This window comes from Natrix helvetica, assembly GCF_964273705.1.
Source record: "Natrix helvetica genome assembly, chromosome: 12".
Lineage (NCBI taxonomy): Eukaryota > Metazoa > Chordata > Lepidosauria > Squamata > Natricidae > Natrix > Natrix helvetica.
In genome coordinates this window covers 19,167,743-19,193,462 of record NC_138556.1, presented here as the reverse complement: position 1 = coordinate 19,193,462, position 25,720 = coordinate 19,167,743, and the positions used below count along the sequence as shown (strand labels likewise).

General features: G+C 48.4%; 1 protein-coding gene across 1 annotated transcript; it reads right to left on the bottom strand.

The window, feature by feature from the left end:
* Positions 1-1,244: 1,244 nt before the first annotated feature.
* On the bottom strand, positions 1,245-24,639 carry PTPN9 (protein tyrosine phosphatase non-receptor type 9). The gene is made up of 13 exons (XM_081964994.1): positions 24,456-24,639; positions 15,436-15,579; positions 14,478-14,567; positions 13,509-13,633; positions 12,852-12,957; positions 8,663-8,773; positions 7,411-7,739; positions 6,018-6,111; positions 5,820-5,889; positions 5,300-5,378; positions 4,310-4,460; positions 3,718-3,925; positions 1,245-3,286 (listed from the first exon to the last, which is right to left on the bottom strand). The coding sequence occupies exons 1-13, from the start codon at positions 24,486-24,488 to the stop codon at positions 3,072-3,074; spliced, it is 1,755 nt and encodes a 584-aa protein (XP_081821120.1). The 5' UTR covers positions 24,489-24,639; the 3' UTR covers positions 1,245-3,071.
* Positions 24,640-25,720: the final 1,081 nt, after the last annotated feature.

The following is a 25,720-nucleotide window of genomic DNA, read 5'->3' as shown; positions in this document are numbered from 1 at the left end:
AAAGTGACAACAACGAAGCTTATCTTATATCTCATAAGCAGCATTCAATGTGATTCTAAGCTGATCCCCCTTTTGACCCCACCTCTGCCATCCCTTCTCCTACCTCACCTTCTCCACCTTTTCCCCTGTAGCTCCCTTGAAACCCCCTAATTCCTGCCCCGTTCCGGGTTATATCGACCCATCTTTTCAGGAAAGGCACGTTATGGGCCCCATCTGCAAACGGCAGGCAAGGCTGGGAGAGACAGCATGGGCCCAAAAGCCGAAGCCCGAGTCTGCTGCATTCCTTCCCTGGCGCATTCGGCCTAAATTTGCACGTTGAGTCAAAGCAGCCCCATAATAGCGGGGGGGGGGGTTCCTTGAACCCCGAGTGATGAGCCCTCTCTCTGTCAGGGCTCCAAAGAGCATCCAAAAGCAAATCAGACTTCAAGGCAAAGTATTGCTGTGCAGAGGATGCGATCCAGGCTACAAAAACAAGCCAGCTACCTTCAAAACAATCCCGCAGGCTTGTTTCTTTTAACCTGGGGGTGGTGGTGGTGTTTTTTTGCTACGTGCCTGAAAGGCAACATCCTTAAAAACAGGGTTTCCCAGGATCTTGTGCAACCTGGATTTCAACTCCCAGAAATCCTCAGCCAGCTTCAAACTCAGTGATATTTGTCGTTGCGTGACAAAACGGCGCATGTGCATGCTACAGCACAGCCGCCTGCCTGCACCCATAGTGCAATGCGCGTGTGTCCCCCCTGCACATGTGTGTCCCCCCCCTCATCCATACGCATGTAACCTCCCCACGCTCCTTTCCCCCCTCCCGCGCATGCGCCCCACCCCCCCTTAACCCATTTTTTTGCCTCTAGGTTGGTGCAGGAAGTCTTCCAGGCCCCAAACGGACTGCTGGGGGCGGGGGGGGGGGGGGGCTTGGAATGCCTCCTGCACCAACCTGGAAGCCAAAATGGGGCACGGGGGCACCGTGCGAGTCCCCGAAATGCAATGCCAGTGCGGGCAAGTGCAGTGGAGCTCGGCTGGGGCAACGGCTCGCGTGCCTGCCGAGAGGGCTCAGCGTGCCACTCGTGGGTTTGCCATCCCGGATTTAGCTAGAGTGGAGATTTTGCCGCAGACCTGAATCGCTGGCTTGCCGAAAGGAAAGGGGTTGGAATTGGGCCAAGGTCCGTCAAGAGGAGAAAGGCCGCGAGTTGCCGAACTCGGCCTTCAAGCACGCATTTGCAGAAGCCGCCAAAGGAACAGCCCTGAGCTGGTGGGTTGTAGGCATATTTAATGGTGAATACCAAAAACAACCCCCCCTCCCCCCCCCAGAAAGAGCCCCATAATTCGCTGTGAAGCAGCGACCGGGAAGATGTACAATTATTTCCAACTTGGATGTGCGCAAGTTAAGATTAAATATAAAAACCGAAAAAAGGAAGGAGTGGGGCGGGGGAAAGAGAAGAGGATGTAAAAAATAAGAAATATACACGTTCTAAAGATCTGGTTCCAGTATAAAGTTACTCGCATGGCTCAACATGGCCACTTTTTCCTCTGCAAGCAGAGAGAGAGAGATGGAGAGAGAGAGAGAAAGAGAGGGGGGGGTCCCTGGGGCTCCGGAATACGAGACCCATGCTATCTTTGCTGCTATGGGGCTCCACATGCTACAAGGAAGATTACTGGGTGCCCCACATCCATACAACCTTCTCTGTCTCTTGATGCCTTAAAAGTATATTCCCCCCCCCTTCATCTGGAAGAAGACCCTCCGTAGAAGAGAATGGTTCCAGCTTAAAGCCCTGCCTCTCTCTGCCCCTGTGGCCCCCAATCCTTCTAATTTGGACCCTCCTTCTGGTCCCCGATTCGTACCAGCTGCTTAGCATTTCCAGCTAGGGACAAACACACAAGTTATTCCCCCCCCCCCTTGCTCCTGACTTCCCTACGGGACTGCTAAGCCCCTCCCAAAGAGCCACCGATGGATGGACGTGACCCTAACTTGTCTTCTCCACAACAGTCGGGGTTTGCCTCTCCCACCTCCTGCACCCAGGCCAGCCTCTTGGGCATCGGTGCCCTCGTTCAAGGGTGCGGGAGAAAACTCCCTTGTGTCAGTGTGGCTGAACCAAGGCGGGGGTGGGGCAGAGCTGGGTGGAGGGAGGGGGACAGAAAGCGCCATTAACGTGGGACGTTGCCCCTCGGAATGAGGCTACGCTGAATCTTGGCTAGAAGCAGCTACACCTATTATCAATGGGAATCATAGTTCGATCCCGGGCAAGAGAAGGACGTTGCATGGACACACGGACAACAACCAGGTAGGCCTAGCGGTCATTAAGACTGAAGCGTTGGGTTGTTCTTCCGGGGCAGGCCCATGGAGAAGAGTCAAGATTTTCCCGTTCATGGACTCCGTTAACGCAGCCCGTGGGTTTGCTTCCTTCGTTGCTAGCATATATATTTTTCTCAATAAGGCACGGGTCAGTCAAGGCAGTGGGTTCAAGGGAGTCCTTGTCCGTGGCTACTGGTTGTGGCTCATTGTGGCCGAGCCGTCCAGAAAAAATGTCCTCCAACCTTGGTGGTGGAGAATGGGCTTGCCACTGGCCAGGTCCAGCTGAAAGCTCCGACCAAACCTACTTGTTGAGCAGGAGGAAGGAAGGAAGAGAAGAAGAGAGGCAGGAAAGTAGGAAGGAAGATGAAAAAGGAAGGAGAGATGAGAAAAAGGAAAGGAGTTGAGAAAGAGGAAGATGAGAAGAGGAAGGAAGGTTAGGAAGGAAGAGGAAGGAAGGAAGATGAGAAAGAGGAAGATGAGAAGAGGAAGGAAGATTAGGAAGGAAGAGGAAGGAAGGAAAAAGAGAAAGAGAAAGATGAGAGGAAGGAAGATGAAAAAAGAAGTTGAGAAAAAGGAAAGATGAGAAAGAGGAAGATGAAAAAGGAAGGAAAGATGAGAAAAAAGATGAAAAAGAGGAAGATGAGAAAGAGGAAGGAAGATGAGAGGAAGGAAGGAATCTGGCATCATAGGAGATCCTCCTGTGGCTGAGGCCTGGCTGAGCGTCCAGGCCTTCTGAATCTGAGGACGTGGTGAGCTTCCAGACCTTCTAATCAGGACCTTCCGATTAGCTCTTCTCCGGACCCATCCTGGGATGGGAGATGGGCAGCAGATTTTCTCTGTAGGCGTGCTCAAGGATGGCCAAGTAGCAGAAGTAATACTGCTCAGGGGTCTGGATGCTGAAGGCACGCTGGGTCCTCATCCTCACCACCGTCTGGTAAATGTTGAGGGTACCCACCTCGTGCAGTTGCGACAGACAAATATCCAGTGCACAGAAAGTACCTGGGAAGGAAGGACAGGGGGAAGGAATGGATCACCCATCGGCCGCCTTCCGAAACAAATCCGTCTTCAGCCTCAACTTCTTTGGAGTCTCAAATATTGGGCTTCCAGGTCCCATAACCCCCAACCTGCAGGGCCTCGGGGGAGACTGAAGTTTGATTACAGGGCAGGGCAACGGGTTGAAGATCGCTCCTCTGCATCCCAAGAATTTAAAGGAAAAGGAAATGACCTCCTCTACTCCCACTTTTACAAGTGGGAAGTCTTCTCCAATGTGGGCCGCCAAGAGAGGCGTGAACTTCAACTCCCAGGTTCCTAAGCTCTGACTTTGCTACGTGGGGCATGTTGGGAGGAAGAGGGTGGACCCATGGGAAGGAGGCTTCTGAAGGTCTTGGAAATCTAACCCTCCACTCCAGATCCCAGGACAATGCCGTTACCTGTCCTCCCGATACCGGCACTGCAGTGTACCACAATGGGTGGCCCGCCCGGGTGACCTTTGTAGCGTGGTCCCAAGGCGCTGATGGCCACCCTCTGCTGCTGCTTGACGGCTCCCAGGAAGTCAATGAGTGTCGCCGCCGAGGAAGGGACCCCGTAGTCGGGCCAGCTCACGTACTGGAAATGGGTCACACGGCGTCTCTCGCGGTTCTGTAGGCGGTTGGAAAAGAGGCGAAGTAGAGAGAGTGTTGATCCCACGTTTCAGATCATCACATTCCTGCCATTATTGCAAGGATGGGTTGTCTTCTGCTTGGGAGTCGATGACCCCTGTGGCTCCCTTTAGATCAAAGTTTCTCAACCTCAGAAGCTTGAAGATGAGTGGACTTCAACTCCTAGAATTCCCCAGCTGGCATGGCTGGCTGTGGAATTCTGGGAGTTGAAGTCCACCCATCTTCGATCTACCAAGGTTGGGAAACACTGCTATGGAGCCAAACCAATGGAAAATGAGGGAGTTGATGACCAGAAATCTGGAGACCCACCAGGATTGTTTCTGTGATACCCCTTGGACCTTGGATGAAGAGTTGATGCAGTTACCTCACAGCTGAACATCTCCAGGAGTGTCTTCTTGTAATGGTTGAGGTTCTCTGTTCCAAGGTTGGTGACCGTTAAGGTTCCATAGCCGATCTGGAAGTCCTTCTCCAGGGGCCAGTATTGACCGCACTTCCTTTTGCCTCCTTCTTCGATCCTTTCATGGAAAGAAGAAAAGGAGAATATGGAATGCGTGCATACCCGGAAGGGGTCAGCTTTGAGCCCAATGGAAGCATGGAGAGACATTTGAAGGAACCACAGTTTGCCCAGTTGACCATAAGACGTCAGGTCCAAAACCAGAAGAGCTTTGGTTTTGGCTTGATGTCTCAAGTCAAGAGCGTTTTCGGAAGAGCATCAGTGCAAATGGGCCAGCCACCCTCTCTCCTAAAACCCATCACGGTCATGCTTACTTTTTGTCTGATGCACAGATACATTAGTGTTCTGACCGAGGCTTCCCGAGAGCACGAAGCAAACTCCTTGTCCCGACAAAAAACCCTTTTATTCATTGACTGTGAATTTTGCTCATTCACTTCCAGCAAAGTCTTTCAAGGGAGGATTTAAAGTCACAGAGCTTATCTGGCTTAGAGAGCTGCCAAGCCGATATCTGCAAAATTTGGCAAGGAATCTCAGAGGGAACTAATTGTCTCCTGCAAACTCCACTCCCCTTTCACTCCTCTTTTATTTCCTCTGGGAGGGGCCATTCATCGTCCACCTGTGGCCTTCCTCCCTAGTTGACCCGTTCTTTAGCTGCTCCCTTCTCCTGGCAGCTCTGCGTATGCGCACACTGGGAACAGGCTCCAGCTGTTCTTCTGCCCCACTGATGCCGGACTCTGAAGGCAGCTGATAACTGTCAGATGGCTCTGGCCCCCTCTCTGCCTCCGACACAGAGCCCTCATCAGAGCCTTCCCCAGACTCCAGGACTGGCCCAGCTTCCTCCCCAACCCTCCTCACTGTCCGAATCTTCTGCCAGCTCTGCTGGAGGGCCACAACAGTTACCTTGTAGTCATCACGATCACCAGCACATTCTGTTCCCACACCATCCGCCAGAAGTCATTGTATGTGTTTTCTAATGGCCCTAGAATGAAACAGAAAAATAAAAAGACGCTGTTGAAAGCTACATGCTAAGGTTAGTCCTCGCTTCCTCGCAGCTTTGTTCAGGGACCCTGTGAAGTCGTGATGGTGCAGAAGAAATAACTTTATGACTAAATGTAGGCTATCTCCCTTCCTCGTGGAGTGGAAATATTGGAGAGAAGGGGATTTCAAGAGAGTAAGAAAGCACTCAGTGCTTTTCTGGGTTTTGACAAAACTGTCAAAAGCTTTCTGTGCATCCAAAAATAACAAGGCCATTTGTTTCCCGGGGTGTACTTCGTAATATTCTAATGCATTCAATATAGTTCTCATATTATTTCTAATCTGTCTCTTGGGTTAAAAAAATCATAATAAAATGGAACTTTGAGGAAACTCAAGCCTTGGAGTCTTCTTTCGTAGGGGGTCTTACTTGGAACCCCATAAATACCTTGAGTGCCGATATAAGCGTTCCTTTGCTTGTACCCATCCATGAAACTCGCATTGATGTAGTCGGTCATCTATAGAGACACAATTGTGTTTGTCAATCCCACAGACGCTACATTTGGTGCTGGGCAAAGATAAACATGGAAGTTCTTTGCTGTGATTTGGGGGTTCGATTCCCAGAAATTCTATCAGTTTCACTCACCTCCTGATAGTTGAACTGTTTGGACAGCTTCACCCTGGTTTGATCAAGGCAGGGGACGTCCCCGTATCGGTTTTTCTCCTGGTTCAAAGGTGCCCTGGAAAGGAGGACAGAAACATGAACAAGGAAAGCACCAGGAACGGCTCCCAGCAAGGAAAGGCCACTAGCAAAGAAGCGAACATTTCCTTAAATTTCTTTTAAGGGAAAGGGAAAGGTTCCTCTCGCACATATGTGCTAGCCGTTCCCGACTCTAGGGGGCGGTGCTCATCTCCGTTTCAAAGCTGAAGAGCCAGCGCTGTCCGAAGACGTCTCCATGGTCATGTGGCCGGCATGACTAAAGGTCGAAGGCGCACAGAACGCTGTTCTCTTCCCACCAAAGGTGGTTCCTATTTTTCTACTTGCAGTTGCTTTCAAACTGCTAGGTTGGCAAGCTGGGACAAGTAACGGGAGCTCACTCCATTATGCGGCGCTGGGGATTCGAACCACCGAACTGCCGACCTTTCTGAAACAGAGTGATAAATGGAGAAGAATGGAACTCCATGGGGTGAGGGACAGTTGCTCCAGGTTTGGTTCCCCTTAGATGGGACTTCAGATGAGGTCCATCCTGCACCCCAAAACGGTTGCAGGAACTGGGTATGTCTAGTTTAATGAAAAGAAGGACTAGAGAAAACATGAGAGCAGTCTTCCAATATCTCAGGGGCTGCCCCAAAGAAGAGGGAGTCCCAGCTATTCTCCAAGCACCTGAGGGCAGGACAAGAAGCAATGGGTGGAAACTCATCGAGGAGAAAAGCTACCTAGAACTAAGAAGGAATTTCTTGGAAGAGAAAAGGGAGACAAGAGGAGGAAGAGAGGGGTTAGGAGAGAGGGTTGGGGATAGGGAAGAGGAGGAGAGAAAGAAGGAGTGGAAAGAGGAAGGGGAAGTAGAGAAGGTTGATAGAGGGAAGGAAGGCGATAGGGAGGAGGAGAGAGGAGGAAGAGGCAAGAAAGCGATGGATAGGATATAAATATAGTGTATGGAAAGCAGAAGAGCAAATGATAAGTCTTTGGGGGTTGATGATAAGAGGAATTGATATAATATTGAATAATACAAAATAGTGTTGATTATGATGCAATGGTATACATGTGGTTATATGTATGAAAATTAAAAAAAACTTATTAAAAAAAAAGAGCTAAGAAGAAATTTTCTGACAGTCAGAACAATTAGTGGAACAGCTTGCCTCCAGAGGTTGTGAATGCCCCAACACTGGAAGTCTTTAAGAAGATGTTGGATATCCATTTGTCTGAAGTGGTGTAGGGTTTCCTGCCTAGGCAGGGGGTTGGACTAGAAGACCTCCAAGGTCCCTTCCAACCCTCTTATTCTCCAACCTCAGACCCTCCCAACCTCCTGGATGCTTACAGAGAACAGCCAAAGGTGCCGGTGGGGCTTCGGTGACGAATGCCTTCATATTCCTCATAAATTCCTCGCTTCTGCCTCTGGTTGACGTGCTCCAGAAGTTCCGGCAGAGTCATGGACTTGGGCCCGGGCACATGGACGGAGCCGTTGTCCCGAGGGGGAGCCAGAGGGACCAGGATCAGCTCATCCAGGGGGTCCGGGTGCCCGTTTTGCTGCGGGAGGAACCTGCAGTTCCAGCTGAGGGGGTCCAGCTTGAGAGACCCTCCCAAGTACTCGGGGAGGCACTCGTGGGGCAGGTGCTGCCTGAGCTCCGACATCTTCACCATCTGGACCTAAAAAGAGGAAGGAGCAAAACAGCCCCACAAACTTTTATTCCCTGCTTTGTTTAAGGAGCAAAGGTTCCCAGTATTCAAACTGCAATCACTTAGGTTGGCTTGCACTGAATTCCCGCTTTTATTATTTTACTCGCTGGATACCCACCCTCTGGTACAAAACTATGGGATAAATCGACACTTACAGCTTGAAAATTAATGAGTAGTTATGATCGGCCTCTCCTCTCCCCTTCTCTCCCTCAGGCTTGCCCCACAGAGGCCTCTCCTATCTTATCTTATCCCCTCCTCTCCCTCAGTCTAACCCCTTAGCATCAGGGCATTTTTCAGGTGGGGAGGGGGAGTAGAATGTCTAAACTCCCAGCCCGCAGGCCGGATGAGTCATGCCCTGGTCACGCCCAAGTGGCAGTTGGAACAGAGTTCTTTTCGGGTGGGGAGGGGGAGTAGAACATCTAACTCCTTAGCATCAGAGCATGTTAATAATAATATAAGAAATACTAATTATCTGATGGACATTTTGAAAAATCTTTTCTTAGCGAACACATAGAAGCCAAGAGGAACATACGTGCCAAATTTCAAGTTTGTATCTTAAGGTGGTGAATACTTTTATTATTTTCCCCAAAACAACCATCCTGTGAGACGGGTTGGGCTGACAGAAAGGGACTGGTACAAAGTCACCCAGCCGGCTTTCATGCCTAAAGCAGGACTAGAACTCATAATCTCCTGGTTTTTAAGCCAGTACCTGAACCACTATACCAAACTGGGCTCTCATTTGCCATTTTAGTCCAAATTCCCCAGCTCCCAGCATAGCGCATTGTCTGTTTTCCCTGCACTTAGCCTAAATCCTTCAACTGGGCGTGTGAATGTGGCTGGTTCACCCTTTTAGCAGGCTGGGGCCTCCTGCGATGCCTTCTGGCGCAACTCACCCTTTCTCGTAATTTCTCTTTAAGCAACAAGCTGATGATGGAATAGGGAACTCGAAACCACATGGGGGCTCCTACGATGAAGACCTTTTTCAGGCGTGCTGGAAAGGCTCCCTGGAAACCAAGGAGGTAGTTTAAAAAATATTATATATATATTTTTTAATCAGCATTTTGGAAGAAAAAGAAAAACAGACAAGAAAGCAAAGCCAGAAAAATAAAACACAGGGAATTTTTGGAGCCTCGTAGGATTTGATACAGACGAAGCGCAGGATAAATCGTAGATATGAGAAGCAGAATCGCAGGGGGGACAATAAATCCTCATCAAATGGATCATTGAAGATTAGGCTGTTAAGAATTGTTGTCAAGAGAAACCCAAATTTTGAATGTGGAGTAAGGAAGATTTGGTACTTATTGGAAATCTGTATTCATCAACAGATCAAAGGTCAGTTATTAGGGGGGAAGGAACTTCCTTTTGATATTCCTTGCAATTTTTCTTCTCTTTCTTCCCTCCTTTAACTGTTCTTGTATTCTGTGTGTGTCATTCACAACTAGACTGTGGTCTGTGCTGAATTACACAACTAGAGCCCTTATCGTCCTCATTCAACACAGGCGAGCAACGATACTCTCAATAGTACCGCAATGATTTACCTGAGCAGGTAAGGAGCACCTAGCTAAACAGGGTTGGGCGAGAGGATAAGAGGCCACCAGGAGATCCTAGACTCGGTGAGAACGGTGTTTAACTCAAGAGGGATTTTGCCTGCTTTTCCTCCCTCTGGCCAGTAGGGGGAGACCCAAGTACATCGGAAAGAGTAGAAATTGGTAAAAAGTAAATTGCAAAGCAATTTAGAAGATGGATTTGCTTTGAAGTAAATTTGAGGCCCATCCATCTCAGCCAGTGAACGCTAACAGGCTTGGAAGAACAGCAATTCCCTATTTTTTCTACAATTTGAAGATTTGTTGATGAAAACTGCCCCATCAAAGAGACCAGCCCAACCCTTGGCAGTTGGTTGGGCGCAGGGAACAAATATCCATGTCCATGCATGATCAGAGACGTTAGCGGACGCTTGGGTGGGAGGTCACGAATAGCTGCAGATCCCACTGAAGAGCGCAGGCTGTGTTCAAAAATGACCAATTAATAAAAAGAAAGAAACTGCGATGAAAGATCTTGGATGTCACAATAATTCCAAGCCATGTTGTGTAGAATAAAATAGAATAGAGAGTATAGAGTAGAGTAGAGTAAATATTGGAATGAAGAATAGAATGGAATGGAATGGAATGGAATAGACTATAGAATAGAATAGCCTAGAAGAGAGAATAGAAAACAGAATAGAATAGAATATAAACAGAAATAGAATAGAAGAATAGAAATAGAATAGAAAACAGAATAGAATTCTTTATTGGCCAAGTGTGGTTGGACACACAAGGAATTTGTCTTTGGTGCCTATGCATTTTGTATTTTTATCTCTTGTGTTTTTATCGAAATGGGATGTGCCATTCGCTAAATAAATATTTCTTTTTTATATCTTACTACTATCTCCCACTAAGGTTATACCAAGCATTAATTGTATAACTTCGATAAGTATCTGCCATTTGTAGGTATTATCTCTCTCTCTTTTTTTGGGGGGGAGGGGGGGGAATTCACTGCTGCTTTAAATTTAAATAAAAAAGAAGAAAGAATTGGAGCTCAGGGATAATTCTGGGCCAGGGAAACCCAACTGATAACCACGGTTGAGATTCCCTGGGGCCAGAGGGACTCCAGGTTTAATTCTTCTCAGTCCTCAGTCCCCTCGTGATGGTCCTTCAGAGAAGCTCCCCATGCTCTGGGTCAACTGACCGGCTGAGGACTTTAACCAGATGACCACATTTGAGGATCTCAAATATTTGCACTTGGCTGACATTTTTTTTCTCCCGAAAAGGGCACTCTCTGACAGGAAAAGGCTTGTTTTTAACCTTTTTTTTTTTCCTGGGAAATTGACCCTGAATTCTTCATCCTTGGCTTGAGGAGAACCGCAGGGCTGATAATGAACAGGAGATGGTCACCAGCAGGTCAACACGTCAGAGGTCAGCAGATGGCTGGATTAAAAACTCCGGGGTTTATATTTGATTCATGAATGAAACGGCCTTGCGTTGGGCAATTAAAAGGTTTTCGCTACGCCGGATAAACTGGCTGAAAATAAAAACCTGACTTCCATGAGAGGCTTGGGGTCAGGGACTGCCCCCAATGGCTCCTCTTTGGTAACATCTCGGGGGTTTTGAGTGGGTAGAAAGCCAAAAACATCCTCTACAGGTAGTCCTTGATTTAACGACCACATCTGGGACCAGAACATTCATCATTAAGTGAGACATCACGTGACCCCGCCAGATTTTGCAACCTTTTTGCGGCAAATGTTACGCGGCGCTTGGTCATTCAGTGAGACGTCACACCATGGCCGAATTTGAGGCCTTCCCTGCTTCCCCACTGGCTCCGCTTCTTGGGTAGCTGGCGGGGAAGGCCACGAGTTGTGACTGCAACCGTCGTAAACGTGAATCGGCTACCAAGCACTGGAATCGGCATCATACAAAGGTCATAACTTGGAGGACAAAAGGTAAGTTGATTCCTTTGTTGTTGTTAGTCGCAAAGTCGTGTCTGACCCATCGCGACCCCCTGGACAATGTTCCTCCAGGCCTTCTTGTCCTCTACCATCCTCTAGAGTCCATTTAAGCTCACGCCGGCTGCTTCAGTGACTCCATTCAGCCACCTCCTTCTCTGTCGTCCCCTTCTTCTTTTGCCCTCAATCTTTCCCAGCATGAGGCTCTTCTCCAGGGAGTCCTTCTTCCTTCTCATTAGGTGGCCGAAGTCTTTGAGTTTCCTCTTCAGGATCCGGCCTTCTAAAGAGCAGTCGGGGTTGATCTCCTCTAGGACTGACCAGTTGGATGGCCTTGCATTCCAAGGGACTTGCAGGAGTTTTCTCCAGCCCCAGAGTTCAAAGGCCTCCATTCTTTGGCGCTCAGCCTTCCTTATGGTCCAACTTTCACAGCCATCCATTGCAACTGGGGAAACCATAGCCTTGACTAGACGCACTTTTGTTGGCAGGGTGATGTCTCTGCTTTTCAGTGTGCTGTCTAGTTTCTTTTAGCACCGTCATAACTTTGAGCCATTGTTAAACAAGTCTGTCTTAACTTGAGAACTACCTGCCTGATCTAAACGACGATGGCAAATAAGTGGGGTGAACTTTGAAATCGCACAACCACCTGCTATTTTCCACGTATACATCTCTGCTTTGGAAATATGAGAAGCATGGAATATACTTCCAAGGTAACAGCAGAACGTGGCAGATACCTTCAAAAGTGGTTGTTGGACTGAAGCCTAAAGAATATCTGTTGAGTAGAAGTGAACAGGATGAAATTATAGGTGGGTGAATATAGGTCAAATGTTGAGAGTAAAGCATCCAGCTCCTTGACAGTGAGAAAAAAGTTCTCAAAGGAGTGTTATCTTCTCCTTGTTGGAAGGTCTTCAAGAAGACGACAACGGGGCAACCATTAGTGACTTCCTCCTAGACTTAGATGGTGGGTCCTTGGTGCTCTCTAAGCTTGGTGCTTTTCTTGAAGACATTTCATGACCCAAACTTGCAAGTCTGATGATACCTTGAAACTGACAATGTTACCTAGTTTGGGTCATAAAACATCCACAAGGAACCCACCAAGCTCAGAGAGCTCCAAGGGCTTCTCATTTCAACCCTGAACTGCCAATATCCCCCTTTATTGAGACCTTTGTGTGATGGCCTTCAAGAACCTTCATGGTTGCTCTCCATAAACACGAATTAGAGCAGCAAAGGATTCCTTGCCCATCAGGGCTACCACGTCATGCTTCTAACCCAATTCCTAGCTATGACCCAACATAGTTTCCATGGATTACCAAACATTTCCATCTGGGGAAACATTTTTAGGGGAAGTATCTGTTGGGACAGGGATTCTTTGTCCTTTATAAAAAGCAGATGGCTCTACTTACGGGCGTCTATCCTCAATGCTCTGGAACACAAGAAAAAAAAAAGATCAAAGCAACTGAGCTGGTGACCATGACGAAGTTGGACAATGCCCGAGAAGGGAAGCCAAACATCTGAAGCTTTTCTTAGCAGAATTTCAGTTTGGGGGTTTGCGCTCCCAGGGGACTCCAAGCGAGATCAGTTTGGGTAACGCTTGCCTTTCTCATTACCTTCAACAAGTTTAAGATCTTCTTGCTGAGATCCAGCTCGAAGTTGGAATAGTGAGAGTCCGCCATGTCGTAGATAAACACCAGTCCGTTCCGCTGAGTTTCAAAGCTAGTTATGGGGAGGAAAATCATGATTTAAAGTCACATGCAAAGTTGCAGCCTGGATCGCATCTCAGCTCCACGAGGATTAAGAGAGAGAGTTGAGGCTCACACCCAAAAGCCCAGCCTAATTCGAAAATGAGGGCCCAGATTGTTGTTGGGGGCAAGAGGCTGACTCTGTAAACTGCTTAGAGAGGGCTGTAAAAGCATTGCGAAGCGGCATATAAGTCTATGGGCTATTGTTAGTCCGTCAGTCCGTCCTTCTTTCCCCTTCCCAGTGTTTAGAATGCAGCATTGCAGGCTCACTCTGCCCACTGCCTGGAGTTCGATCCTGACTAGCTCAAGGTTGACTCAGCCTTCCATCCTTCCGAGGTGGGTAAAATGAGGACCCAGATTGTTGGGGGGGGGGGGGGGGAAGAGGCTGACTCTGTAAACCACTTAGAGAGGGCTGTAAAAGCATTGCGAAGCGGTATATAAGTCTAAGTGCTATTGCTATCCATCTCTCCAGGCTCTCGAAGCCAAAACCAGGTGCCCAATTGGACTGCAAATAGCCCTCCTTACCTTTCCACTGCCCTGTCCAGCAGGTAGAAGAGGGCCTGAAGTACCACATGTTGGACACTTTTATTAGGATGGTGCAACTTAGCCGTGAAGAGAGCAATGGAGGCTCCGGACGGATCCCGCACACTCTGCAAAGAAAGCAGGGGGAAGAATATCACCAAGGTGGCCAAACAGGGTTTATAGGAACCTCTGCTAAACCACGGAGAATGGTTATCATTGGCACACGGTCAAGAAACGGGGGTTCGTCCGTGGCGAAGGGCAGCAGAAGCCGGGTTATTCAGCAGCACAAATATTTTGGAAATGTTCCCGGCTCTTAATAGCTGTAAGCTTTGATTCCCACCTGCATCCTAGATTAAGTATAAGATTAACCTTTTGTCTGAAGTGGTGTAGAGTTTCCTGAGCAGGGGGTTGGACTATAAGACCTCCAAGGTCCCTTCCAACTATTCTATTCTATATTCATTCCATTCTCTCTTCTCTTCTGTTCTCCAAGGTCCCTTCCAACTATTCTATTCTATTCCATCTTCTCTTCTCTTCCCTTCTCTTCTTTTCTCCCTCTTCTATTCTATTCTGAATTCTATTCTATTCTATCTTCTCTTCCCTTCCCTTCTTTTCTCCCTCTTCTATTCTATTCTGAATTCTATTCTTTTCTATTCCCTGTTCTGTCTTGTCCTGTCCTGTCCTAGTCTATTCTATTCTATTCTTCTATTCTAGTAAAGGTGCAAGAACATTTCAGGATGAAATTCTCCTTAGCCGTAGCTCTCTATGGGGAAACTGCTAATGGGGGACCTTACAGGGTTGTCATAAAAGGGTTCAAAGGGAAAGGTTACCCATAGCTTGTTCAGACCATCTCCATCCTTACTTGAATGCCCCCCTATCAAGCCTTTGGGGCATTTCTCCCAGCCCTCACATTTCCCTGCAATTCTTTCAGGTTCTTTTTGGCTTGACCCATTTTCCTCCAGAAGCAAAACTTACCAGGATGGTGAATTTTCCACTCAGGAGTTCTGACCTCAAGGGCTCCTCGTGAGGTTTGAGCTTCACGATGCCTTCCTTGAACCTTGTTTCCTAAAGAGGTGGGAAGAAGATCAAGCCATCAGAATAGAGCTGGAAGGGACCTTGGAGGTCTTCTAGTCCAACCCCCTAGTTCAGTTCAGACAAGTGGCTGTCCAATTTCTTCTTAGAAACCTCCAGTGATAGAAGCACCCACACCTTCCGGTGGCAAGCTGTTCCACTGGTTAATTGCTCTCACTGTTAGGAAGTTTCGCCTTCATTCCAGGTTGCTTCTTTTCTGGATTAGTTTCCACCCATTGCTTCTTGTCCTGCTTTTGGGTGCTTTGGAGAAGAGGCTGACCTCCTCTTCTTTGTGGCAGCTCTTCAAATATTGGAACACTGCTATCATGTCACTTGTAGTCCTTCCCTTCATTAAATTAAAAGGTAAAGGTTTCCCTCGCAAATATGTACTAGTCGTTCCCGACTCTAGGGGGCGGTGCTCATCTCCGTTTGAAAGCCAAAGAGCCAGCGCTGTCCGAAGACGTCTCCGTGGTCATGTGGCCAGCATGACTCAATGCCGAAGGCGCACGGAACGCTGTTCCCTTCCCCACCAAAGGTGGTTCCTATTTTTCTACTTGCATTTTTTACGTGCTTTCGAACTGCTAGGTTGGCAGAAGCTGGGACAAGTAACGGGAGCTCACTCCGTTACGTGGTGGTAGGGATTCGAACCACCGAACTGCTGACCTTTCTGATCAACAAGCTTCAGCGTCTTACCCAATTCCAGCAACCGTTCTGGGAAACATCTCAGCAAAGGGGTTGAAGCCGTTTTGGAAAGAGGCCATTCATGGCTCCAGGCTTGTGTGAATCCACCCATTCGGGGAAGTCCCCTGAGCCCACCCACCCACCCAGAGCAACCCCCTGCATTGCCCAAGCACTAACTAACCCTGTAGGAGTGGAAGAGTTCAATTGCTCGGAGGACGTCGAATTTCCTGGCCATGAGGAATTTGACGGCCATGTTCCAAGAAAGGGGAGAGACATTGTACTGAATGGTCCACTTGTTGATCTCTTCCAGGAACTGTTTGGTGGCCTTGACAGAGCAGAGCAAGGAGAGAGGAAGGAAGGAAGAAGAGAACAAAAACGGTTAATCTTTGTGTTTTGCTACAGATTCCAGAACTGCCTGAGCTTGGAGGCTACACGAGATACAAACTCAGCAACAGAATTTCCTTACAATCAGGAGCGATTCAACATTTTGGAAAATACTTCGACTTCAGCTCTTCAACGTACGACCACAATTAGAGCTGGGAAAACGTTGTTTAAAGGATGATATACGTGTAACTCTTAAAATGGGAAAGAAATGGTGGAAGAGGGAATTACATAAATAGAGAGCTGGATCTATCTATCTATCTATCTATCTATCTATCTATCTATCATCTATCCATCTATCCATCCATCCATCCATCCATCCATCCATGCATCCATCCATCCATGCATCCATCTAGCTATCATCTATCTATCTACCTACCTACCAAATCTGTATCTATTATTACCTCCTTCTCTCTTTCTGTTTTTATCTTTTATCTATGTATCTACATATCTCTGCCTGCCTATGCTTCCCTCCCCTTCTTTCTCTCCATCTATCTGTGTTGCCTATAGAAATAAATATTAATAAAGATATCCGTTTATGTATCATTAGTATCTGTCTACCTATCTACCCATTTATCCACTTAGTTGAGTGCCTATGGAAATAAATATTAATAACGATATCCGTCTGTCTATAATTAGTGTCTGTCTGTCTATCTCTAGTCACTGAGTGGGTGGGGTGGGTGGGTGTATATAAAATCTATGTCTGTGTATGTATGTATGTATGTATGTATGTATGTATGTTACAATCCCTGGTATGCCCAAATATGGGAGGGAGCTCACTACTCCCCCTTTCTGTCTGTATCCATCTATCTTTCCCTCCCCTTCTCTTTCTCTCCATCTCTGTTGCCTATAGAAATAAATATTAATAAAGATATCTGTTTATCTATCATTAGCACCTGTCTACCTACCCATCTGTCCACTTAGTTGAGTGCCTATAGAAATTAAATAAATATTAATGAATATATCTGTCTATCATTAGTGTCTCTAGTCACTGTGTGTGTGTATAAGCTATCTATCTCTATCATCTGTCTGTCTATCTATCTATCTATCTATCTATCTATCTATCTATCTATCTATCTATCTATCTATCATCTATCCATCCTTCCTTCCTCTAAACGTGGGCCACGTTCCATTACTTTCAGCTAACACTGAAAAAAAAGAGTTTGTCCCTTTGGAACAAGGCTTAACCAGGCTTAGCTTTCAAGAAGTTTTCTAACTCAGGAAGGGGGGAGGATGGGGGGGGAAAGAAACATCCATTTCAGCTCCCCCGCTTCAATTGACCCAATTCTCCCCCCCCCTTCCTGCTTTCCTGAAGAATGCCGTTTCTGAGCCGTCTGTTATTTCCTAAAGCTAAAAGCCCCGAGGGAGCCCTACCTGCCTGGCTGGCAAGCGAGAGCCATGTGCTCTACTACAAATATTAAGCTCCCCCCCCCCCCCCCCCCGGGACGCCTGAGGACGAGGTTAAAGTCAAAGAGCCAGAGAGATCCGGGAGAAGAGCAGCGTGACATTGAAAGGATCCTTATCTCCTGGTGATCCACGTTGACACGGGATCCTTATCTCCTCCCACATTGACACGGGGGCGTGTGGGGGGGGGTGTCATGCAAGGCCTTTCCAAGAAAACCCCAAGGTTTTGCCACCCGGAAGACGCAGCCAACCCAGGCCTTGGCACAGCGGGCGGCCTCCAAAACTGGCTAGGACCTACTCAGAGCACCCCGTGCGGGTGGTGCGTTACAGGCAGTCCTTGGCTCACGACCACGGTTGAGCCCAGAGTTTATGTTGCTAAGCGAGACGGTTGTCAAAGTGAGCTTTGCCCCCTTTCTTGCCACCGTTGCAAAGGGAATCACCACCCCAGTTGTTAAATGGGCAACACGGCTGTTCAGCGGATCCGGCTTTTCCCCCGTTGACTTTGCTTATCAGGAGGCCGCAAAAGGGGATCACTGTCGTAAATATGAGTCAGGGGCCAATTTGGCTCACGTGACCGTGGGGATGCTGCAAACAGTCATTAAGTGTGGGAAAAAATAACAGTAAGTTTCTTTTTCCAGTACGATTGTCACTTCAGTCACTAAATGAACTATTGTAAGTAGAGCTGTACTTAACACAACCTGTGCCTTAAAAAGGTAAAGCTTCCCCTCGCACAGATGTGCTGGTCGTTCCCGACTCTAGGGGGCGGTGCTCACCTCCATTTCAAAGCTGAAGAGCCAGCGCTTTCCGAAGACGTCTCAGTGGTCATGTGGCTGAAATGACTCAATGCTGAAGGCGCATGGAACGCTGTTCCGTTCCCACCAAAGGTGGTTCCTATTTTTCTACTTGTATTTTTTACCTGCTTTCCAACTGCTAGGTTGGCAGAAGCTGGGACAAGTCACGGGAGCTCACTCCATTACGCAGCGCTAGGGATTCAAACTGCCGTCCTTTCTGATCGACAAGCTCTTAGCCCCTGAGCCACGGCGTCCCCTCCCCTGTGCCTTCCCATGGCACGAAGCCAACCTGAAAGCCAAGCACGTGATTTTGGCAAGATGCCTCCATTGCTCCTCTCTGCAGGGAGTCCTCGACTTACAACAGTTCACCTATGACCCTTCAAAGTTACAACAGCCTTACAAAAAATGACTTAGGACCATTTTTCACACTTACGACCGTTGCAGCCTCCCTGAGGTTCACACGGCCAAAATTCGGACGCAGGGCCACTGATTCATATTTATGACGGTTGCAGTGTCCCCGGAGGCCACGCGATTCCCGTTTTACGACCCCCTTGCAAGCAAAGTCAAGGGGGAAGCAGGATTCACTTAACCACTGCGTTCCTAACTTAACCACTGCGCTGATTCACTTAATGACGCCTGGCGAGAACGTTCGTTAAAACGGAGCCAACCTGGCTTAACCAATGTTTCTCTGAAACAATAAAAATGTGGTTGTTAAGTTGAGTTCTGAGAAACGGGGTCTAAAAAAATGGGACTATTCAGAAGAAAAGGTGCCTTCGGGTTTCGAGCAATGATTAACTAGTGATTTATTTTCCATGAAACGAGGAGACAAGGGAATGTCACGCAGGAACACGTTACTTGTTGAAAAGGACCCAGGAAACGGCTCTTTCGTCACCCCCCTCCCGAGTTTTTCCATATTTTTTTTCTCCAAAATGCAGCTCAGGCTCCACCCGGCTGCTTCGTAATGTCCTCTTTTTTTCAAGGCGAAAAGCTGTTACCTTCTTCCCATCCTTACTCAACTTCCCTTTTGTTGAGTCCCCAACAAAAGAAGAGAGAGAGAGAAGGAGGGAGGGAGAGAAAGGGGGAGAGAGGGAGGGAGGGAGAGACACACAGAGAGATGAATGGCGTCACTCATCTGGGACAACAGGAAATGGGTTTCAAAAATAAAAGCCTTTTCCCAAGGCAGCCAAGGACTGCATTCGATTCTACCAACTTTCTAATTCCATTGAGATGTTTCTATCTAGGCAGCTGAGAGTTCAGTACGAGAGAGAGAGAAATTCTTTATTTTTAAAAAAGGAGGTTGCCATGGGGATTCTTTTTTTTTTAAAAAAAAATTTCCGTTGTGCTGCATTGTGTGAAAAAACGGCCACAAGTCACATTTTTTTCCCCAGTTGAACGGTCATTAAACGGAACGGTTGTAAGTCGAGAACTAGCCGTAGTTCCCTGAATTTGTAAGAACGTTTCCCAGGATGTAGGAAGCTCTGCTGTTATTGAATGCATTAGGAGGTATCCGGTAAGGAAATATTTCTGGAACCACGACATGGCGGGCCACCGTTGTCTAAAGAGTTTATACCAGGGGTCAGCAACCATAAACACTCAAAGAGCCACACAGGTCCCAACCGGAAGCCCCCCCCCCTTTCAATTCTGGAGCCGACCGGAAGCCCGGTTCCCTCACCATAGAGTCTCCTCCTAGCACGGCGTCCTTTTTCCTCTACCTTCCCTAACCAAAAGCCCTATCAATTGGGCTTTGGAGCCCCTTACATGAGAGTCTTCTCCTGGCGCACCGTGCTTCCCCGCCCCAACCGGAAACTCCTCCCAAAATTGTGGCACCGACTGGCGACAGGGACCCGCAGCAAAAGGATGAAAGAGCCAGTTTGCTGACCCCTGGTTTATATCAATACTGTTTTTAGCTATAATCGAGGCCTTCTGAGGATGCTATTGTCTCCAATTGCAGCTCGTCTCATTGGGCAATGCCACCCATTTACAGTTCTCCATCCTGGAGTATCTGAATTTTGGTCCTCCCCAAAGAGGAAAAAGAGGCCCCTAAATAAAAATGCAAGAGACGATAAATATCGTATGCAAAATATTTAAGGGCTTTTAAACTTTTGCAACCGAAAAGAATTCCAGTTGATTTTAAGGCAGCCCTGCAATTAATTGCTGGTTTCTTATCTGATTTCTCTCCCAGATGACTGGACTCCCAAGGATAATCCAATTAAATTTCCTCCAGACATTCCGGATGTTGGGAAACGTGACTCAGTGGCAAGGGATCATGGGGACTGTAGGCCAGAACAGCAGGGAGTCAGCGAGCTGTCAGTCCCTGATTTATTCTGTCCTAGAAAGCAGATGCTATTTCTGAATTAAGGATCAATTCGGTCAGCGTTTCTCAAACTCAGCAACTTTGAAATGGATGGACTTCCGCCCCAGAATTCAAAGTCACGTTGGACTTCCGGCACTATCTGATCAGCTGGCTGGGGAATTATGGGAGTTGAAGTCCACCCAGAGTCTTAAATTGGCTGAGGGTTAAGGGATATCGAGCTCAATATTCCTCCAATATCACATTCCGTTTCCAAATCATACAAAAACTTGAATTTGTTCCTTTCCCCAGTCTACAATCATGTTATTATATGTGTGTGTGTGTGTGTATTTGTGTGTATGTGTATGTGTATATATATATATGTTTTCGTAGATTTTCACGGGTGTAGGTATGCTGGTTTTGTTGTATTTGGGTCTTTTCCCGTAAGATTACAATCTTACATGGGAAAAGACCCGAATACAACAAAACCAGCATATATACATACATACATACATACACACACACACACACACACACACACACACACACACACACACACACACATGCTGGTCTACGAAGAGAGCACCATGGATTTCGTTCATTCATGACTCCCTCTTCTCAAAAAACAAAAAACAAAAAAAAGACACTGACCTCAAATTCATTGATGGACTTTTTGGTCTTAAAATGGCCGATCTCAACAAACTAAGGGAGGGCAAGAAAGAGTTAACGCTTGGATGGGAGCACCAGGGAATATTTATTTGGCCCAAAATATCCTTGGAAAAGGCTTCCGCCAAGCCAACTTCACAAACATGCCTAGGAGGCTGTGATCTGAAGGAGACCTTTCCTCTTTCAAGGAATGGTGGATCTCAGAAAGACCATCCTGGCCACCAGCCACTTCTCTGTTGTCCTACAGCTTCTCAGAATTCCATAAATAGGGAATCACGCCACAGCTTCAAATCAGATGATGCCGGAAGTCCAACGTGAGTTGGAGAGGAGAGAATTCTCAGAACGTTCATAAGGACTAGCTGCACCCCACGAGATGCGTTAAGACTTCACGCATTGACTTTTAGAGTTACTGGCGATACTAAGGTTCACCTGGAATGAAGTCCCAGATATTTGGGAGGTCCACATTGACCTAGAAAAGCATATTTTGAGGAGCCTGTCCTCAAAATTCTGATCTGGGGTGGGCATGGGGGAGACCTTCACAGAAGGACAACCCAGCAACTTGGCCTAACTGACTCAGCATTGTGTTTCATCCTTCAGGGTCAAAAGGACGGCTGGGTTTGCAGAATTCAGTATCTTTCCAACTTCTCATTACTCTCAATTATCAGCTTGGCTTCTCACTTATCACCCTGGACCTATTAGGGTTTCAAACCAAGGGCGCTCTCTCTCTCTCTCTCTCTCTCTCTCCTCTCTCTCTCTCTCTCTCTCTCTCTCACACACACACACACACACACACACACACACACACACCCGGCACACCCAGAAAAGTCGAAGTTAAGACAAACATACAGAACCAGATCTCCGGGGGGTGGGGGGGGGGGAAGGGAGCAGGGGTGTGTGTGTGGGGGAAAGAGTCTAAATTAATTCTGTTCTAGTCTTTTCTCCATTCTGCACAAGGAGAATTCCGTTGGTTTGGGGTTTTTTTTGGGGGGGGGGGGTCGCTTTCCTTGTTTCCTTAAAGCCTCGGAGATGCAGAAGTGGAAAATTACACAAGCCGAAAACTTCGCAACCCAACACACGTTTGCCGTTTACAGTCAAAGGGAAAAGCAGGAAGACAAAACATGCATGCATGCACTAGAGAAAGCAGGAATGTAAGAGGTACAGCAGCCATCCAGGCGTTAGCTTTCTCCAAAACAACTGGGGAAACCCCTGGAGAAATTCAGATAGTTTTTCCTCTTTCGCTAGCCAGGGCAGCGTTTTTTAGGAGGATAAAACACCAACAGGGTAGCTTAATGCTGCTCAATAGAGTTGGCAAACAGACTCTCAAGAGTGCTGGAATGAATATCATGTATCTATCAGTGTTTCTCCACCTTGGCCACTTTAAGATGGGTGGACTTCAATTCCCAGTATTCCCCAGCCAGCAAAGAATTCTGGGAATTGAAGTCCACCCATCTTAAAGTGGCCAAGGTGGAGAAACACTGATATATTGTACATTTTGGGGAAAAAAAACGTTCAGAAATTTATTTGATCTGGCTTCTGGTTTGCACCCCTGTCCAAACCATTCAGAGACCAATGACCTTCTAAGCTCCTTCTCAGAATATAAACATCCCTTGGACACCAATTTAACCTGTCCCTATCTGTAAAGGATCATTTCCCCCCCCCCCAGTGTGGGGGCATTTTGAGGCCTTACTGCTAAATAAAAAAATGTATTTGATTGGCTTAAAGAAAGGAGATTAAAAAGGGAAGAAAATTTCTATTTTGCACTGATGATGTTACCTCGTTGGGTCACGAAACGTCTGCAAGAAAACAACCAAACTCAGAGAGCACCAAGGACCCCACATCGTACCACAACGACTCCCCCAAAAGAACTAAAAAAACACCTCCTTTTTTATGACTCTGTAAGAATTGCATTTTGGGGTGGGGGCTCCCCAATAATTGTACTTTTTGGCTCCCAAAGGATTGCATTTGGTCGGAGTTTAGGAAGTGCACCTATTCCACCAGCAGGCTCTAAAATGAAAGCAAGGATGCTTAAAGCTACATAGCTATTTTTCTCTCTCTTACAACACCCGCTGGGAGATTCTCTAGAAAAACCAGTTTCCTTTCATTGCGTATACGCTTTCTTTTTCTTTCTTTCTTCAGCCTCCCTTCCTCGCTCTCCAGTTCCATGATTGGGAAAAGGGTTGTTTTTTTTTATAAAAAAAAAGGAGGGGGGGAACATTAAAAGAGCGAAGTGGCAGCCAGAAGGGTTAGGGCTGCTTTGAACTTCTCCACCCTCCCGCCTCACTTCCTAAAACATTAAAAGATGTGAAGCCAGAGGGTTGTTACATGTTTGTGTTTCACATCCTCTCCCTAATCCTTTTTTTTTTTAACATGGGGGAAAAATGGAGTCAAGTATCTGCTTTCCTACCCCACAAAAACATACCAATCCTGGGGAGGGGGGGAAGAGAGAGAGAGGGATAAGAGAGAGGAGAGAGACAGAGACAGAGAGAGACAGACAGAGGAGAGAGAGACAGACAGAGGAGAGAGAGACAGAGGAGAGAGAGAGACAGTCAGACAGAAAAGAGAAGAGAGAGAGGATACAGAGAAATAGAGAATCAATCCAAGATGTTGGGGCTCATTTAAGAAAAAGGGGAAACAGCTTGATCACTTCCCCCCAACTTTCAATGGGAGAGTGACATTCCTGCCCCCCCCACTCTCTTTATCCAGAAGGGGGGGGTTACCTTTATAATGTCCCCCCCCAGCCGAAATTTTCTTGGATTTGTGGAGTGAGTGGACAGAGCCTGGACGGGGGTCTGCATCTTTGCTGGTTGGGTCATAGGTTGGCTGTGCAAAACGGGATGCTAGCACAATGGGGAGGGGGCTGCTCCCCCCACTTTGCAAGGGAAAGCCTCCCCCACCTCTCTGGGCCCGATTCACCTGCATCTCAACCCCCAAATCTCTTGACTTCCATGGAAACATCACCAGGGAGATACCTCTGGGCCTCTCCCCCCCCCTCTTCCACTGATCTGGCGGAAAGGGGGGGGTCAATCAAAGGCTGGAAGGGGAGCAGCTGTACTCTTCAGAGCCAAGATAGCCCCCTCCCCACATACACACCCCAGCAAAAAAGAGGCCCCAGATACTGGACTTTATTCACCCCCAAAGCCAAGATGACCTGCACAGAGACCTTTGGAGGTGGGAGTGGGGGAGAAAAAAAGGGGGAGGGTCTAAACACTTCCCAGGAAAGCAGCAGGCAACCCCCCCTTCCCCAAAGCTTTGCCCCCCTCAACCCCAAAGCCGGGCCCAGCCCGGGAGGATCGCGAGTTCCTTCTACTTCCGCTCATTATCACCTCCTTTTCGTTTAAGGGCCGAAGAAATCCAGGGATGGGTGGGATGTCTTTTAGAAGGGGAAGGAAGAGAGAGAGAGAGAGAGAGAGAGAGAGAGAGAGAGAGAGAGAGAGGAAAGGCCAGGCCTGAAGAGGCTCGGCCTCTGCATCTCCCCCCTTCCCCCCTCTTTTCACCCTCTCCCCAATTCGGATCGCAACCCCCCCCCCCAAAAAAACCCCAACAATTCAACGTCATTGCCAAAGGCAGCCACGGTCTGCCCCGCCGGTCCCGCTTCTTTTTCTCTTCTCCCCCCCCCCAACCCCACGCTCCAAATTTATTTTGTGGGTGGGGTCTCCCCCCCCCTCTTACCTGCTCTTCCTCGGGAGTCAGCTGCGCGGCCATGCTCCTGCCACCCCGGGGAAGAGGCGCAAGTTTGCCAAAGTCGCCAGCCTCGCCCCCCACCCCTCCTGAAGCGGTCTCCGGCCCCCTCCTCTTTTATTTGATATCTAATGAGTAGGGGGCAAAGCCAGCGGGGTTGGGTGGATCTCTTTTGGGGGTAGCAGGGGGGGGGGGGCGTCAGCGGTCTAGAGCTGCCCTCCGCGCTAAATCCAAGCCGGGCATCTTCGCTTGGGGACAGGCGGAGCGCTGGAAAAAAGAGCCGGGGGGAGGGGGGGAAGAAGAGGAGGAGGAGGAGGAGGAGGAGGGAGGGGGGAACGAAAAGGGAGGGGTCCCGCGGGCTCCCCCTCAAAAGGGGGAGGGCCACGACGAGCCGAGGATCCGAATGCAGCGATCCGAAGCGAAGGCGAAAAACCAGCAGCGGCGAAGGAAAACGCAGCCCGAAAAAGCTCGCTCGCTCGGTTGGGCCACTCCGGACCTCCGGAGCATTGCGGGTGGGCGTGGGAGTGGGGAAGAAAGAGGAGAAACCCCCTCCCCTCTCTCTGCCTTCTTTTGCAACAGTTCTGGCTTGAAAAACAATGAAAAGCAAAAGAAACAAACAAAAAAAACCCCCAAATTGTTGCAAGAAGCTTCGTCCTTTGCTTCTCGACCCGCCGAGCACGCCAAAGCTATGGGGGGGGGGGGGGGGGAGAAATGACCCGGTGGGGGGAAGAGGAGGGGAAAAGAGGAGGGGGGAGTCCGCCCGCTTGCAAAAGAGAGAGATAAATTGGGGAGGGGGAGGCAGAAGGAAGTTTCTCCGCTGTCTCAAAGCGCAAATCTCTCCCCCCACCTCCCGATTCGGATGGGCTCCCTTCCCCGAGTGGGAGGAAATGAGGAGGGGGTGGAAAGGCAGACTTTCCTTCGAACTGTTGCTTTCTGGAGGAGGAGCAGTCTGTGTGAGTGTGAGTGTGTGTGTTGAGAAGGCGGAGGGGGGGGGGCTGAGAAGGATTAGGAAATGGATGGATCCGCTCCCGCTGGCTTGGCCGCCCCCTCCTCTTCTTCCCCGCCCAGCCGGGCGGATCCGTTGCCCAGCCTTCCTCCCAGCGCTGATTCCTCAAAAGCAGAGGGAGGGAGGGAGGGAGGGAGGGAGGCCAGCCCTTCCCGGCGCCGGGGCTGCTCAACCCACTCACCCACCCCCCTTCACCACCACCGCCGCCCCAGCCTGGGGAAACGGCATCCCATTCGAGGGCCCGCGGGGC